Genomic DNA, 14,512 nt, shown 5'->3' with positions numbered 1-14,512 from the left:
CTGGGAAGTGATGAAAGGACAGCATTGTAAGTGGGGGATAAGTGGTGGCGTAGACCCCCTCCCCTGTTCAATGACGGCTTCTCGACCCTGGTGTAGATGGCTTCCTTGACACCTCTTTCAAACCATCCATCTTCTCTGTCTAAAATGTGCACCTGGTGGTCCTCAAACGAGTGTCCTCTGTCCTTCAGATGTAAGTAGACTGCAGAGTCTTGACCTGAGGAGTTGGCCCTTCTGTGTTGAGCCATGCGTTTTTGTGGTGGTTCTTTAGTCTCCCCAATATACAGGTCTGTGCATTCCTCACTGCATTGGACCGCATACACTAGATTGCTTTTCTTGTGTTTGGGTGTGCGGTCTTTGGGGTGTACCAGCATCTGTCTTAGTGTGTTCTTGGGTTTAAAAAACACAGGGATGTTATGTGTGTTGAAAATCCTCCTGAGTTTCTCTGATATTCCAGACACGTATGGAATCACAATGTTGTTGCGTTTGACCTTCTTTTCCTCCCCTGTAGTTTTGTTCTTCTTGGATCTTGTGGCTGTTTTCACAAAGGTCCATTTAGGTTGGTATGTTTTACACCACAGAGCGGAAAACATACCAACAAGCGGCCAAGCCAGAGAGAAGGAACAGAACCACCTGAAGGGGGCACTTACAGCCAGTGGATACCCAAAATGGACCTTATCTCAATGATCTGTCCCTGGTTAAATAAAGGTTACAATGAAATAAATAAACAATAAACAGTGTCTCAGTAGCCAGCATTTAAACACTATGAGTCTAAACAATCCTACTGAGTACATACCGAGTTGACCTACGAAATTTTGAGAAACTGCCTAACGTCCTACCAACTCCTGGTCAAAGTCTCCAAAACAAAGTACTTCTTTGATATTATTGTTATTATTATTATTGAAACGCACACAGCCCTAAGACCTTGTTCAGTGTAATAAACACTGCATTAAACCATGCTACTGCACTCACAGATGCTACTGCTGAAATTACAGAGAAGTTCTTGAGGTTTTTTATTGATAAGCCTAACTGGTACAAGGAAGAGTGACCATATAACCCCAGTATTGGCTGCTCTTCACTGGTTACCAGTGAAATTTAGAATCGATTTTAAGGTGCTGCTAATTGTTTATAAGGCATTACATGGACTGGCCCCATCTTATATTTCAGAACTCCTAATGTTTCATCACTCCTCCAGATCCCTCAGATCATCAAATCATTCCCTCAGCCATCCCACAGTCTCGTATGAAAACAAAGGTTGACCGTGCCTTTTCAGTTGTGGCCCTGAGACTGTGGAATAATCTACCCCTGATTATTAGATCATCCCCCACCATCCACACTTTTAAGTCTCAACTTAAAACACATTTGTATTCTTTGGCGTTTGAGTCTGTTTAGGGGCACCTGCACTTGTGTCTTTATTTATCTATTTTGTATCTAACTGCGTTGTTTTGCTGTATGCCATTAATTGTCTGGCCTGTTTTATTTTCTCTGGTTTTATCCATTTATTTTTATATATATATGTATGTATGTATGTATGTATGTATGTATGTCATCTTTTTCTGTATAACTTGTCCAGCACTTTGGTCAACTCTGGTTGTTTTCAAATGTGCTTTATAAATAAACTTGACTTGACGAGGTGTTCCAACATTGCTTTAGCAAGATAATTCCTCCAATAACCTATCTAATTACATTTATGTTATGATCGCACAATATGATCTGAGATTTACATTTTTTTTACATTTACATATTTAGCTGACTCTTTTAATACCTTCATCCTCAGCACTACTCCACTGAATAAAGTTATTTAATTCCCGTCTACCATTTTATGATTGCTTTATTATTCCTGTAACGTTATATTGTCTTCTATGTGGTAGAAGGGAGTTACAAACTTAATTTCACTTTACAACCTGTCGTAATGTGACAAATGTGTACCTTGAAATACCAATGAAATACAATGAGGTGCAACACTGATCAGAGGCTATAGTGACCAGGCCTGTCTTGTGTGTGCACTGACTCCAGGTTGTCCTCCATTACCTGGTTGATTGCTGCTCTGTTAAGTGTTCCGACTCGTTTCAGCAGGGCAGCTGGCCTCCTGGCTGCCAGTCCTGTGATAACCCCTTGACCCCGTCGTCGGCCTGGTGGTGGAGGGACCCTTCTGTTTCTTATTTTCGGGGCTCCTCCCCGGGGCACGCCACCTCCTGGTAAAGATAATATTAGCGACATTACACATGCACAGAGTTGTTTTGGCAAAAACAAGTAACAGTTACCAAGCAAACGAAAGAGTGCTATAAAATAGCACACACACCTCTCTGAAATGGTCCAGCAGCCCTTGACGGGACTCCCTTTCCTTGGGTTAAACGGCCTTTCCTCTTGACTGGTCGGCGGTTCACATTGGCCTGTCTCCTTTTTAACTGTTGCTCTTTTTTGTTCAACCGAATGATGTCATCTGTTAAATTGATCACACGAGCAATTGTTAACAATTTCGTGTGAATGATCAAATTACGTGTTTTTAGCTGGCTGGCTAGCTAGCTAACTTACGGACAACCAGTTAACCTAAGCTAACATTAGCTAGTACTCTATTTTAGTAACGTTTGTGTTAACGTTAGCCATCAAGCACCTTACCTAATGACATGTCGACTTTATCGGGAACCGCTGGTGTTCTCCCCCGACCTGCTGTAAAATCATTTGTGTTCATACTTTTAAACCACGACACGCAACCCGAGAGGAAAATGAAAATACAATAATAGCTGCCCCCCGTGCCAGCTGACCGTCCCTTTTGAGGCAACAGACACGAACCTCCTCCGAGCCGTAAACTGCGCCGCGCATGCCCAGCAAAGACATTCCACTTGCATTGTGGGAACTGTAGTTCAATCCAACAAAAACAGAGTGTTACAAAACCTAAACACCACCGCGCTCATGTAACCAGCAGTATGAAAGGAAATACGATACCATCTAACGTGTTTCTCGTCGCTGGACTTATAAAAGGCCCGTAACTCTGCAAGCCCTTTCCTTCGGCTTACTTTAGCTTCAAATTATCTCTCACAGACTTACTTCACTCGTTATTCATTGTATGTTGCACTGCATTTGGAGGAGGTAAGTTATATTTTCAACGCGACGGTCATTTGAATGAGAAGTTGTAGCTGGTCGTGTGGTGTGCTTTTTTCTCCATATTCTATATTCCATATCAGGCTTGTGTTTCTTAATGGAGTCTATCCTCAGAGTTTAGTCCAACATACACTTATTTTCGTATTTTTTGTTTTCTGTAGTGATTTGCAAACGCACACGGTGTTATCACGAGTTGTTCACAATTTTCACTGCAGCTCACCTTTTCACTGTGCACCAAGGCGCCTCTTGAGGTTTGTTGCCTACAGAAATCAGAGGCCCAGTTCAGTATTCTCCTGCCTGACCAAGTCATTCACCAGTGAAATCACCATGTCAGCCGTAAAACGCAAGGCAACATTTGCTGCAGCGGCTGAAGAACCCAGTGCCAAGCAGCAGAAGTTGGCTCCCATGAAGGAGAAGAAGGAGAGAGCTGGGGGCTGGCTGCAGGACCTTGTGACGAAGCAGAGGACAGAAATGAAGGAGTTGAAATTCAACAACAAGCGCCTTCGTTTTATATCTGACACTAAAAAGATAAAGCAGGGCTCGGAGGGTGTCCTGTACTGGATGTCAAGAGACCAAAGAGTACAAGGTAAACACTTAGAACAACTTACAGCAGTGCACTGAGATTCCTGTTTTGGCTTGTATTTTCTCCATGTGTCCATTGTTTCCCCCTGTGTTTTAGATAATTGGGCACTGATCCATGCACAGCAGCTTGCCATGAAGGAGAGCCTACCTCTGCACATCTGCGTCTGCCTGCATGTCCCAAAATCAGAACTGTCCACTCTGAGACATTACAGCTTTATGTTGAAAGGTCTGGAAGAAGTTGCAGAGGTATTGACTTCATGATTTTTTGAATGCACTTACAGCCAGAAATTCCAGTAGTGCATTAGTCAGTGTGTCTATAGTCATTTGATTGACAGAAAAAACAAACATCACAGTACATTTACTGTATTCCATTAGCAAATAGACCAGATCAAGTAATACCACCAAATACTTGCAGGGTCTATTCACATTTTTTATTCAAGTGTTTTAAGCTGGTTAGAATCTACTAACATTTTTCAGTAGTTTTTGATCCAGGTACTTGAACCCACAACCAAGTCTCTAACTTTTTTGTTCTGCCCCTAACTAACAGGAATGTAAAACCTTAGACATCCAGTTCCACTTGCTGCATGGTTCACCGGGGGAAGTTGTCCCTGGCTTTGTGTCAGACTGCAGCCTTGGGGCGGTTGTGACAGACTTCTCCCCCCTCAGAGAGCCACTGCAGTGGCTGGAGGATGTCAAAAAGATGCTTCCGAAGGACATACCATTCATACAGGTAAAAACTCTGTCCGCAAAGGGGAGAGAGTGTTGATGGGATGCTCTGCGTTCTGGGGCGTGAAAGTTCAACATATCCAGGATATCTTTTCGTTATCTGGCTTCACTAACCTTAACAGTCGCGATCAGGCTAAGCGGTGACACGATGCCGGTTATCCCAATCCAGTCATGAGCTTGTTCACATAAAAAAGGTGGTGTTTGCAGGATATGACCAATTGCAAACAGACAGCAGAGCATCATAAGCATGAGCAAACTATAATATTAGACAAATAGCCGATGACATAGTTAAACACACAATCCAGGCTAAAAGCAACACAGCTGCAGCTGCGACATGCAGGAAGTCAGAAAATTGCAGACAGTGTGAATGCCTAAGTAAACAGACGTCTACTATGAATGTGTTGCTTTGATGTGTTCTTATAGCGTGTATGACAATTTTAGCCTTATTCTCAGAATCAGCTTTATTGCCAGGTATGTGTACACATACGAGGAAATTGACTCTGGATTGTACAATGCTCACGATGTGCTTACTTATATAATAACACAATAAGACAATTATATTCAAACACGGCTACAGTATAGAGAACACATATATATATATATACACACACACACACTATGAACAAAAAACAGACAGATTGAGACAATAGTGCAATGAGCAGAGTGCAAAGGATGCAGGAGAAAATTATTATTACCATTATTGTTGTTATTATTATGTACATGTCGGAGGTGGATGTGATATACAGGTGCACATATACATACATGCATACATGTACACAGTGTGATGAGTGCAAAGAATGCTGGAATAAATAAGTATTATCTGCAGGTGTTATGTACATCAGGTAGGTGGATTTGATATACAGTATATACAATATACAGTATGAACAATGCTGAAATAGAGAATGATGAATAAATAGTAAGTGGTAGCCAGTAAACAGGTGGCAGATTTACGGGGTTATTGCACATTCTCTGCTGTGTGTCGGCATTTTTACATTAAACACCTCATTCCAACTCACATTCAAGAACATCTGGTCACTTAAAGAAATCTGATTCATTTATTTTACACACTCAAAAATGTTCCAAACATTGTTCTAAATTAACTTCATAAAGCAATGAAACGAAAAATTCTATCATGCCATAAAATGTGCTCTAAAGGTCGTTGAAAGACTGTATTTCAACATTTACTTAAAACTCACCCACATTACCTGTGCCCAGATAGCGAAAGGGGGGGCGGTACATTTTGTTTCGTCCCTCATCCATGAGACTGTATTGCCTTTTTATGTGCCCATGTGTGCTGTCAGTATTTCTTCATTATCTGTTATATGAGTTAAACACCTCATTTTCCTTTTTATAGGTTGACGCCCACAATATTGTTACCTGCTGGGAAGCATCACCTAAACTTGAGTACGCCGCAAGGACGATCAGAGGAAAAATCAACAAGCTTTTGCCAGAGTTCCTCACTCAGTTTCCTCTGGTAGAGAAACACCCCTACACGGCTACAAGAACCACAAAAGTAAGTGCTGCAGTAACAGTGAAGGGCACATTCAGATTCTTGTGAATAAAAGTTAATGTGATTTTATATACGGAGAAAAATAAGTCATGTATTAAGCTTTTATATTCATTTTCAAGGACTGGATCTGGTTGAGAGTCCTACAAATGGTTCTCCTAAAAATGTTCATTGAAGTGTTTTCTAAGATCAATACAAGGGAAAGTGAGCTGTCAGTGAGCTCATTGATGTGGAGTTTGCAATAAAGCACTTCCTTTCGACCTTCACCAGCTCCCCTCCTCTGCACATTATTTATTGACGAGTGAATATAAACAGTGGACTTTTTTGACTGTTCAAAAGTAAATTTAAAAAAAATCCTTCCCAGCACTTGATATTAAGGCTGCAGGGGTGTGCGCCTTCGCTGCAGTGCTTTGATTGATATGCCATTCACTGGTTTGAGTCCCCTGATAACATAAGCTAGGTGAAAGGCTCAGAACTTTCTTCACCTCTTTTGAAGTTTGCAGTGTATATTTTACTGTCACCTGTGACCTCAGCTGAATTTTCCTCTTTTCTCCCACCTTTACCGTACAGCAAGTAGACTGGGACAAAACCCTGGCCTCCCTGCAGGTTGACAAAACAGTTAGAGAGACGGAGTGGGCTAAGCCAGGCACCAAGGCAGGATTGGCCATGTTGGAGTCCTTCATTGATGTACGCCTTAAACAGTTTGACACCAAACGCAACGACCCAAATGCTGCAGCCCTCAGCCAGCTCTCCCCCTGGATCCGCTTCGGTCAGTAGTACCATGAAAAGGTGGTTAAAAAAAGGGTGTGATTTTAATGCGTGTATTGGGGGCAACTCTGTATTCACTCTGGAGGTCCTTCAACCACAACAGTCAAACTTTAGACCTGACCTTAGTACAACTGCTACAAATTTTGCGTAGACTTAAGTCTGTTCTTACAGATGGTTGTCAGGGTATATTTTCTGTTTCTAGTAGCTTATTTCTTATTTCTACTTTTAAATTGTACTTAATTCTTCACCTTATTTTAGTGTTTACTTAATTTAATTAGCTCCCTTTCACTTCAGTTCTTTTTTTCTCACACACCTCTGTTGCAAACACAGCGGTATGCCCTGCGTCTTTCTGTGTCTTTCTCCACGTATGTGTCAGCTCTGTTGACTTTCTCCATAAAGCAGCTGAAAAGACACAGAACATGTCTTCTGGATTTTTCCACCCACAATTCTGTTTACAGCAGCAGATGTACCGCAAGTGGAGAAGGCGACATAGCCTATGAACATGAAACCAACTTGGTAGCTAACGAATGACATCTGCACTGATATGTTCACTGTCGCTTCAGTCCGTGCTTGTAAAATATTCACTGTGTGCGCGTTTTGTAACATAATAACGTTAGATCTACACCTGTCCATTATCCCAACCTATAGGAGTAACTATTATAATTAAGTTTATAAGTATAATATTCTAACATTAAATTAAAGGTATAATGTTAATTTATAATATACTGTTAATATAATAATATGAATTATATTATGCTAATATTTTCATTTTAATTTCATACAGTTGTTATACTATATATTTTACCACTAGTATAGTATTAATTCAAATTACAGCAGTTTCATTTTTGGGTTAGGGGGGATTACAGTAGTTTGAAGTATTTACTCGCACACACTGGATTAGTAATCTGGCGTACTGGGCCGACGCACCTTTGGGGCCGGTGTAATGTAAATTATTTATTTATATAACTATAAAACGGGCCAACGTTCGGCCCATAAAGCATGGACATCGGCCCACAGGATGATTTTCTTTACTGACACTGGACCCACCCCCTCTGCTCTCTACTTAGCAACTACTAATTTGTCCCGAGCAAATTGTAATCAAAACATTTAAATATAAATGTTGTTGGTCAGCGTCTAGTCAATGTGTTTGCTACGCAAACGGTTAACAGTCGCCGCAAAGTAGTGAGAGAATAACATGACACACCTGACCGCGACACAGACACCTGTTGCTCTCTCTGCTGTCTCTGTCCCCCTCTCACAGAGACACTTTGCTCTGTTTGACTGTCTCTCTGTTCCAGGATGCTTAATTCCCTCTGAAGCGGCTGTGAGCTGAACTTTATCAGAGGTGCTGAAGTGAACATGTGTGTGGATGTGTGGTGATATTGCTGTCTGATCACAATGTTTTCAGTTTCGTTTTTCTACCTCTGATGAAGAGCAGTGAGCTCCTCTCATCCAGTACAGTCCCAGACGGGCACTAAAGGGGGAAGCAGCCTACTACCATATCAGCAGAGCAATAACGCAGGGTAATGCACAGCAGTGGGGCAGGTAGATTTTGTTAAAATATAATGACTTCATTCTCATTATATCTCGTAATATTATCTCAAATTATTATTGTGCAAATGTCAGAGAGAGAGAGATTTTTAATGTGCAGAAAGTTCTGAACATGAGCAGAAAAGCTGCTGAAACATATGAGCTATTAAGGTGCAGGGGTATATAACTGAATTAAAATGAATTCATTTATCATTGAGGTGAAAAGGTGCAATGTGCACATTTAAATACTTCAGGTTACTTCAGTCATGCCTGCATGTGTTTTGACTCAGCAGGGATAAAATAAAATGAAAAACAGGAGAAACATATTTGACAGGAATACAGAATGCCTGAGAGCCTTACAGCACTATATTACACTATATTTTTTATTTTTTGAATGGTCACCTGAATTTTGTGTTTCCTTTTACATAAATAAAGACATTTCCTCAATGAATTGGTGCAGAACAATTCACCAGAATGCAGGAAATGATGTATTTAAAGCCCAAATTTTCAGGGGGAAGATCCCCAGACCCCCCTCTTCAATTAAAAAACAATATATATTATCAGTAGTAATGATACAAATCATAATAAATGTATTTATATGGCCTATGATTTTTAATAATTTAAATGTAGCTTAATGATTTATAGGGTTCAGTTTGACAAATGGCATAACAAGGTAGCAGTTTTTCAGGGTTGATGCAAGTATGTCTCCAGAATGCAGGAAATTAAGTGTTTTCTATTTTGTCAACATATTAAAATATGTTGTTGTCTTGTTGTCATGGCCCCACTATTGTGCATTGTCAAGTCTCATGGGCTAAGAGTTTTGTCAAATCCCTAATCTAAGCCTTTAAGCAAGGATGGTGTAATGGTGAAATTTTTTGTCCCAGTCCAGCCCTGCACACACTATTCGTAAATAATTTCTTGGGTTCGCACATATCTATTTTTAGGGGCATTTGTGAGTGAAGTACTCTCACTATAGAGTCCTGCATCTACATTGGATTACGGAGATATCCTGCATGCAGCTGACACTACCGTTAAACCACTGGAGGGCATTTAACACAGTGCTATTTGAAAGTCAGCAGCCGTGATGCCAGATCACAGGCTTTAAAAGTTCCTCATACCAACTCTTAACTGGGGAAGACACCCTTTTATCATTGCCTCCTTATTCTGTCCATCTTTATCTGTCTCTTTTCTGATCCTTTTCAACCATCTCTTCTTCCTCCCCTTCAGGCCACCTGTCAGCCCAGCGTGTGGCGCTGCAAGTTCAGAGCAGCGGGAAGAGCGCAGGTCAGTCCGTGTCCTCCTTCATCGAGGAGCTGGTGGTGCGCAGGGAGCTGACTGACAACTTCTGCTTTTACAACAAGAAATATGACAGCGTCGAGGGTCCGTTGAGTTATCAGTAATTACATCCTGTTCACACTGGAATGTGGTGTCATTCAGATGAGTCATCTGCTCACCAGCTGGATTCATTTGACTAAATTGAAGTGTGTGTGTGTGTGTGTGTGTGTGTGTGTGTGTGTGTGTGTGTGTGTGTGTGTGTGTGTGTGTGTGTGTGTGTGTGTGTGTGTGTGTGTGTGTGTGTGTGTGTGTGTGTGTGTGTGTGTGTACTACTCAGGTGCGTATGAGTGGGCTCAGAAGACCTTGAAAGATCATGGCAAAGATAAGAGGCCCTATCTCTACACGTGTGAGCAGCTGGAGAAAGCAAAGACACATGACAAACTCTGGAATGCTGCTCAGGTACATTTAGTCTCTCTCAGGTGTTTTTGATGTAAACACATTTGCTCGCTTGTCCGTGTTGAGCTTTGTTTCTTACTGCTGTTTTTTGGCATTATCTCCTTTAGTACCAGATGATCACTGAGGGGAAGATGCATGGTTTCTTGAGGATGTACTGGGCCAAAAAGATTCTGGAGTGGACTTCTTCACCAAAGGAGGCGCTCTCGATCGCTCTGTACCTAAACGATCGCTATGAGCTGGATGGCCAGGACCCTAATGGCTTTGTCGGTGAGGACTTAGATTAGATTAAATTCTTATTCGTGCGTGTTATACTGATTTACTGAATTCGTTTTCACACATCTTCTCGCCCTCCCCGCTGTGTTTCCCCTCCTGTAGGTTGTATGTGGTCGATTTGTGGCATCCATGACCAGGGCTGGGGAGAGAGACCTGTTTTCGGAAAGATCCGCTACATGAACTACAAAGGCTGCCTTCGGAAGTTTGACGTAGCCCAGTTTGAGAGAAAGTATTGTCCTAAAAACCTTTGAGGCATAAAATGTTTTGAAGGATAGGAATAAAATGCCTGACAGCATGTATCTCCTAAACCTTTACCTCAGGGAACAGCCTTTCTAACAGTTTATTTTCTTCTTTTTTTTTATTTTTATTAACTGCTTGTTTTGTCAAAAACATTCAGTATATTATTGTTTAGACTGTTTATTTGACTGAATATTTAGACATGTTGTTTATGCTTATCAAGACTCTAAGCTGTTTCTGGTAGGGTATTGGACAGTGTGCTGTTGCTTAACATTATATTTTGCTCTGTGGTGCCTACTTAGTAAGCAGAAAGAACTTTTTACTTTTTATTTATTGGTTTTTTTTTTCACAGTAAATTTTCTTTTCAAAAAGCTACCACAATACATGGTGTTCTTTTAGAGTAACTCAAAGGATTTGACTCCATTTTCTGAAAAATACCTCTTTTCAAACAAAACATACTGTACAACTGTAAACAAGGCCATTTGCTATCACGTATATCAAGATCTCATTGTTCATTTAGAATATTCTTATCTGTAAGACCTGAAATGCAGCATATTTTTGATTTGATTTTTGACTTTTTTGATTACTTTACTCAGAAGGATACATCCACCCACAATCACGTTGACTGATAGCATTTGAATTTCTTTAATAAATAATAAACTTCAATCAATTCTAAATTAATGAATTTAATACTAGAGTAGCTTGTAGTATTGTTATCTACAGGCTACTGATTCAAAATCTAATCAAATCGGTATATAAATGCTCTTTTTAACAAAACACATTTTAATGACGGTCAACAAAATAATTTGATTATTGAAACTCATGTTCTTTAATCCAAAATAGAAAAGACAAATATATATACTGTATAAAACACTTGTATTTGCAGGGTTTGGGAAACATCACAGTTACAAATGTGGTTTTATTGAGCACTGATGTGATTAAGCACAGAAACAAAAACCACTTCTACCAAACCTAATTAACTAGTGTATAAAAACATTCCCTTCAGCAAACAATGCACTTTAAACCATTTCGCAAAATCCAATATCGAACTCCTCTATGCTATGGGCTCTTTTGCTGTCTTACTACATTTCAGAGGAAAGAGATATGTCACCCAAGAATGTGCTTTTTTGTGCTGATTAGCTGAAACCAGTTTGTATGGTTACAAGGAAAGGAATATTACAGTGTGATATTTTATTCTATAATTTACTGGTTCAAGTTTCTATCCTACAAGCTGCTAATCCTTCAAATGCTGTTGTAGATGAAGAGTAAATCAGTTCTTGAAGATTAGTGGTTGAAAAGCAGCAGGACTATGAGTCATATTAAAGACAAGAAGTGACAGGAATTATTTTCCTTGCGGAAATGAGATGTGTTGCATAAACACATAAAGCAGCATGTTGAATAAAATACAATCATGTTTAAGCAGGTTATCAATTATATTTTAACTTGTCGAGTCTCCTGCAAGAAAATTGCAACATTTCTTAGTACAGAGATTTGGTAGTGATGTGTAGTTTCACACTAAGCTGTTAAAGCTGTTATTGCCTTATATTACATGTGCTCCCCTACCAGGTACACAATAAATTCATGCTTATAGTGGAGGATGGTGTGGTTATACAAGCTGACAAGGATGCCCATATTTAGATGTTCTTTTTCTGGCAAACACATGAGCAGTGTTTCATGTAAAGAATTGTTTTATCCAGAGCTCTAACAATAGGCTCACTGGAATACCAATATTTCATTTTAACACAGAACATTGCATCAACAATGACTCTAAGAGGATGTTGCTGGTGATCTTCAAGCCAGGGGAACTGGCTCTCCTGCTTTATCAAATAGATCGTACTGAAAACTACTTAAAGTCACGGCTTTGTAAGAATACAATCATAGCTCTTTTTACACTGAGGTTTAAGCTACCTATTACAGCTGATATTGGGTTTCTCATAGAAAAATGTGCGGGAGACTTTCAGGGTTTCACAAAGTTATAAGAATGAATTAAGAGCACAGCTCAAATTTGCTCAGCTGTGTAAATTTACCAATAATCTGGCTTGAGCAGCCCAGAGTGCTTCTCACATGAAAGCTTTGTGTCGTGCTCACAGTTTCACTTGAGTAGTTCTGTTGCTATCTCAGGTGGATGTCAAACAAAAAAACATACTACTAGGTCCAGTTGTTTTAGAAAATCAACTACAAATCTTTAAGACTAAAAGTCTACAACCTTTGTGAGGCTGTACTTAGGCACAGCCGTGCTTTCAGCTAAATGCTGACATCACAATGTCAATGTTAACATACCTATTTTTCTCAGGTATCATGTTTACTGCGGTCGCTATATTTGGCACGTTAGCACATTTTCTAATTAGCACTAAATACAATAATAGTTCAGGCTGATGGGAATGACATTAGTTTTGCAGTTTAATCATAAATTGAAGTGTTTTACCAGACAATTACATAAAAACAAAAGAAAACTCAATAAAAGAATGGGATGACCAAAATTATACACAATTTCATGGCAATCCATCTAATAGTTGGCATATCAGTAAAAACACATGTGAACCTCTGTCTGACAGATTGACATTGTTCCTAGAGCTATGCCGTCTTTTCACACTAAACTGTAAACAAAGTCAGTCATAAATCATTTTCTATTCTCATGTATCATAGTTTCTTTATTCAGTTAGGCATACAGTTTTCCAGGTGTAATTTATCTGTAAGACCTGAGATACAGCATATGTTGCCTTATATTATTTTTACTCAAAAGCATACATCCACCCACAATCACTTTGGTTGATTGCATTTTAATTTAATTTAGAATGAAGCAACACTTGAACACTTTGAAGCATTGTTATCAAAAAGCTATTGTGACAGATAAGTGACATTTATCTCCAGAGATCTTCCTTTGTCCACTGTGCGCAACATTGTAAAGACGTTTACAGCCCATGGCACTGTAGCTAATCTCCCTGGACGTGAACAAAAGAGAAAAATTTATAAAAGATTGCAACAAAGGATTGTTCAAATAGTGGATAAAGAACCTTGATCAACTTCCAAACAAATTCAGGCTGACCTGCATCAATAGGGTAAAACACTGTCATCTTGCACTATCCGTCGCCATCTGAATGAAAAGGGAGGACCCAGGAGGAGCCTGCTGCTGGCACAGAAACATGAAAAAGCCAGTGTGGAGTACCCAAAATCCTTCTGTGAGAATGTCCTGTGGACAGATGAGACTAAAATAGAGCTTTTTGGTAAAGCACATCATTGTGCATCATCATGAGGCCTTCAAAGAAATGAATAGGGTGCCTACAGTCAAACATGCTGGAGGTTCACTGATGTTTTGGGGTTTCATTGCCGCTTCAGACACTGGATGTCTTGACTGTGTGCATAACATTATAAAATCTGATGACTACCAAAGAATAATGGTTTGCAGTGTCAGAAAGCTGGGTCTCCATCAGAGGTCATGGTCTTACAGCAGGACAATGACCCAAAGCATACTTTAAAAAGTATCCAATGGTTTAAGACAAAGGACTGAGAGTTCTGAAGTGGCCAGCAATGAGTCGAGATGACATGCAGACAGACAGGCAAGGGTGCCCATATTTTTGGCCACGACTGTACATGGTGAAATTGTTTCTTTGTTTCTCTGTATTAATTGTGTTTATTATTGATCGGGAGTCTGCACAGGGTGTTTTATTAGGAAAATCTTCCGGATTGTCTATGCCGTTCCGTGTTTGACTTCCTGCCCAGTTCGATCTGCTCTGCGTCGCTTCAGGCTGCTTCGGTCAAAAAAAGACTTGCTGCGTATTGTCGGCGAAGCGGAGAGCAAGAGCTGCATCTGATGTGAGCGCAAGCATTGACTAGATTGTTGACCAGTGAATAGACTAACCAAGACAGTTTTGGTAAGTTTTATTTGGTTTCCGTCGAGTTTGAAGGAAGTATGTTTTACGATGAGGTAACAAGGTGATTAGTTCGGTGCAAGAGCAGACTAAGTTAGTCATTGGGAGTATGCAGGAATAAAGATCTCTAAACATCCAGAGCTCCCGACAAACGCTTTGTCCATTTGTTTGTATTTGTCTGTTTGATAAG

The 14,512-nt window shown here is 40.0% G+C and overlaps 2 protein-coding genes across 4 annotated transcripts in view; one reads left to right on the top strand and one right to left on the bottom strand.

Annotated features, from left to right (window-relative positions):
* The window catches only part of LOC123972812 (UAP56-interacting factor-like), a 21,502-nt gene extending 18,707 nt beyond the window's left edge, over positions 1 to 2,795 (bottom strand). Inside the window, exons 1-3 of the mRNA XM_046052504.1 lie at positions 2,617 to 2,795; positions 2,300 to 2,440; positions 2,029 to 2,192 (exon numbers count right to left, since the gene is read on the bottom strand). Coding sequence (XP_045908460.1) covers positions 2,029 to 2,192; positions 2,300 to 2,440; positions 2,617 to 2,689 — 378 coding nt within the window. The 5' untranslated portion in view covers positions 2,690 to 2,795. The remainder of the gene's footprint in view (positions 1 to 2,028; positions 2,193 to 2,299; positions 2,441 to 2,616) is intronic.
* A 62-nt stretch (positions 2,796 to 2,857) lies between these two features.
* LOC123972811 (CPD photolyase) lies at positions 2,858 to 12,046 on the top strand. Of its 3 annotated transcripts, none has more exons than XM_046052502.1 (10): positions 2,858 to 3,087; positions 3,315 to 3,685; positions 3,779 to 3,927; positions 4,229 to 4,411; positions 5,762 to 5,920; positions 6,485 to 6,683; positions 9,440 to 9,592; positions 9,825 to 9,946; positions 10,051 to 10,210; positions 10,319 to 12,046. In XM_046052502.1, the coding sequence occupies exons 1-10, from the start codon at positions 3,065 to 3,067 to the stop codon at positions 10,465 to 10,467; spliced, it is 1,668 nt and encodes a 555-aa protein (XP_045908458.1). In that variant the 5' UTR covers positions 2,858 to 3,064; the 3' UTR covers positions 10,468 to 12,046. The 3 variants fall into 3 exon arrangements, with proteins under 3 accessions (XP_045908458.1, XP_045908459.1, XP_045908457.1); XM_046052503.1 differs by having other exon boundaries at positions 2,859 to 3,087; positions 3,339 to 3,685; XM_046052501.1 differs by having other exon boundaries at positions 2,862 to 3,087; positions 3,261 to 3,685.
* The last annotated feature ends 2,466 nt before the right edge of the window (positions 12,047 to 14,512 follow it).

Source organism: Micropterus dolomieu, linkage group LG06, assembly GCF_021292245.1.
Source record: "Micropterus dolomieu isolate WLL.071019.BEF.003 ecotype Adirondacks linkage group LG06, ASM2129224v1, whole genome shotgun sequence".
NCBI lineage: Eukaryota > Metazoa > Chordata > Actinopteri > Centrarchiformes > Centrarchidae > Micropterus > Micropterus dolomieu.
The sequence above is the reverse complement of the archived record's forward strand: the minus strand, read 5'-3'. Positions and strand labels throughout refer to the sequence as shown.

Coding starts and splice junctions, on each gene's coding strand:
- LOC123972811 (XM_046052501.1), top strand. CDS start 3,065: ATGTTGCACTGCATTTGGAGGAG. Junction 4,412..5,761: donor AGGACATACCATTCATACAG/GTAAAAACTCTG, acceptor TCCTTTTTATAG/GTTGACGCCCACAATATTGT. Junction 6,684..9,439: donor CTCCCCCTGGATCCGCTTCG/GTCAGTAGTACC, acceptor CCTCCCCTTCAG/GCCACCTGTCAGCCCAGCGT.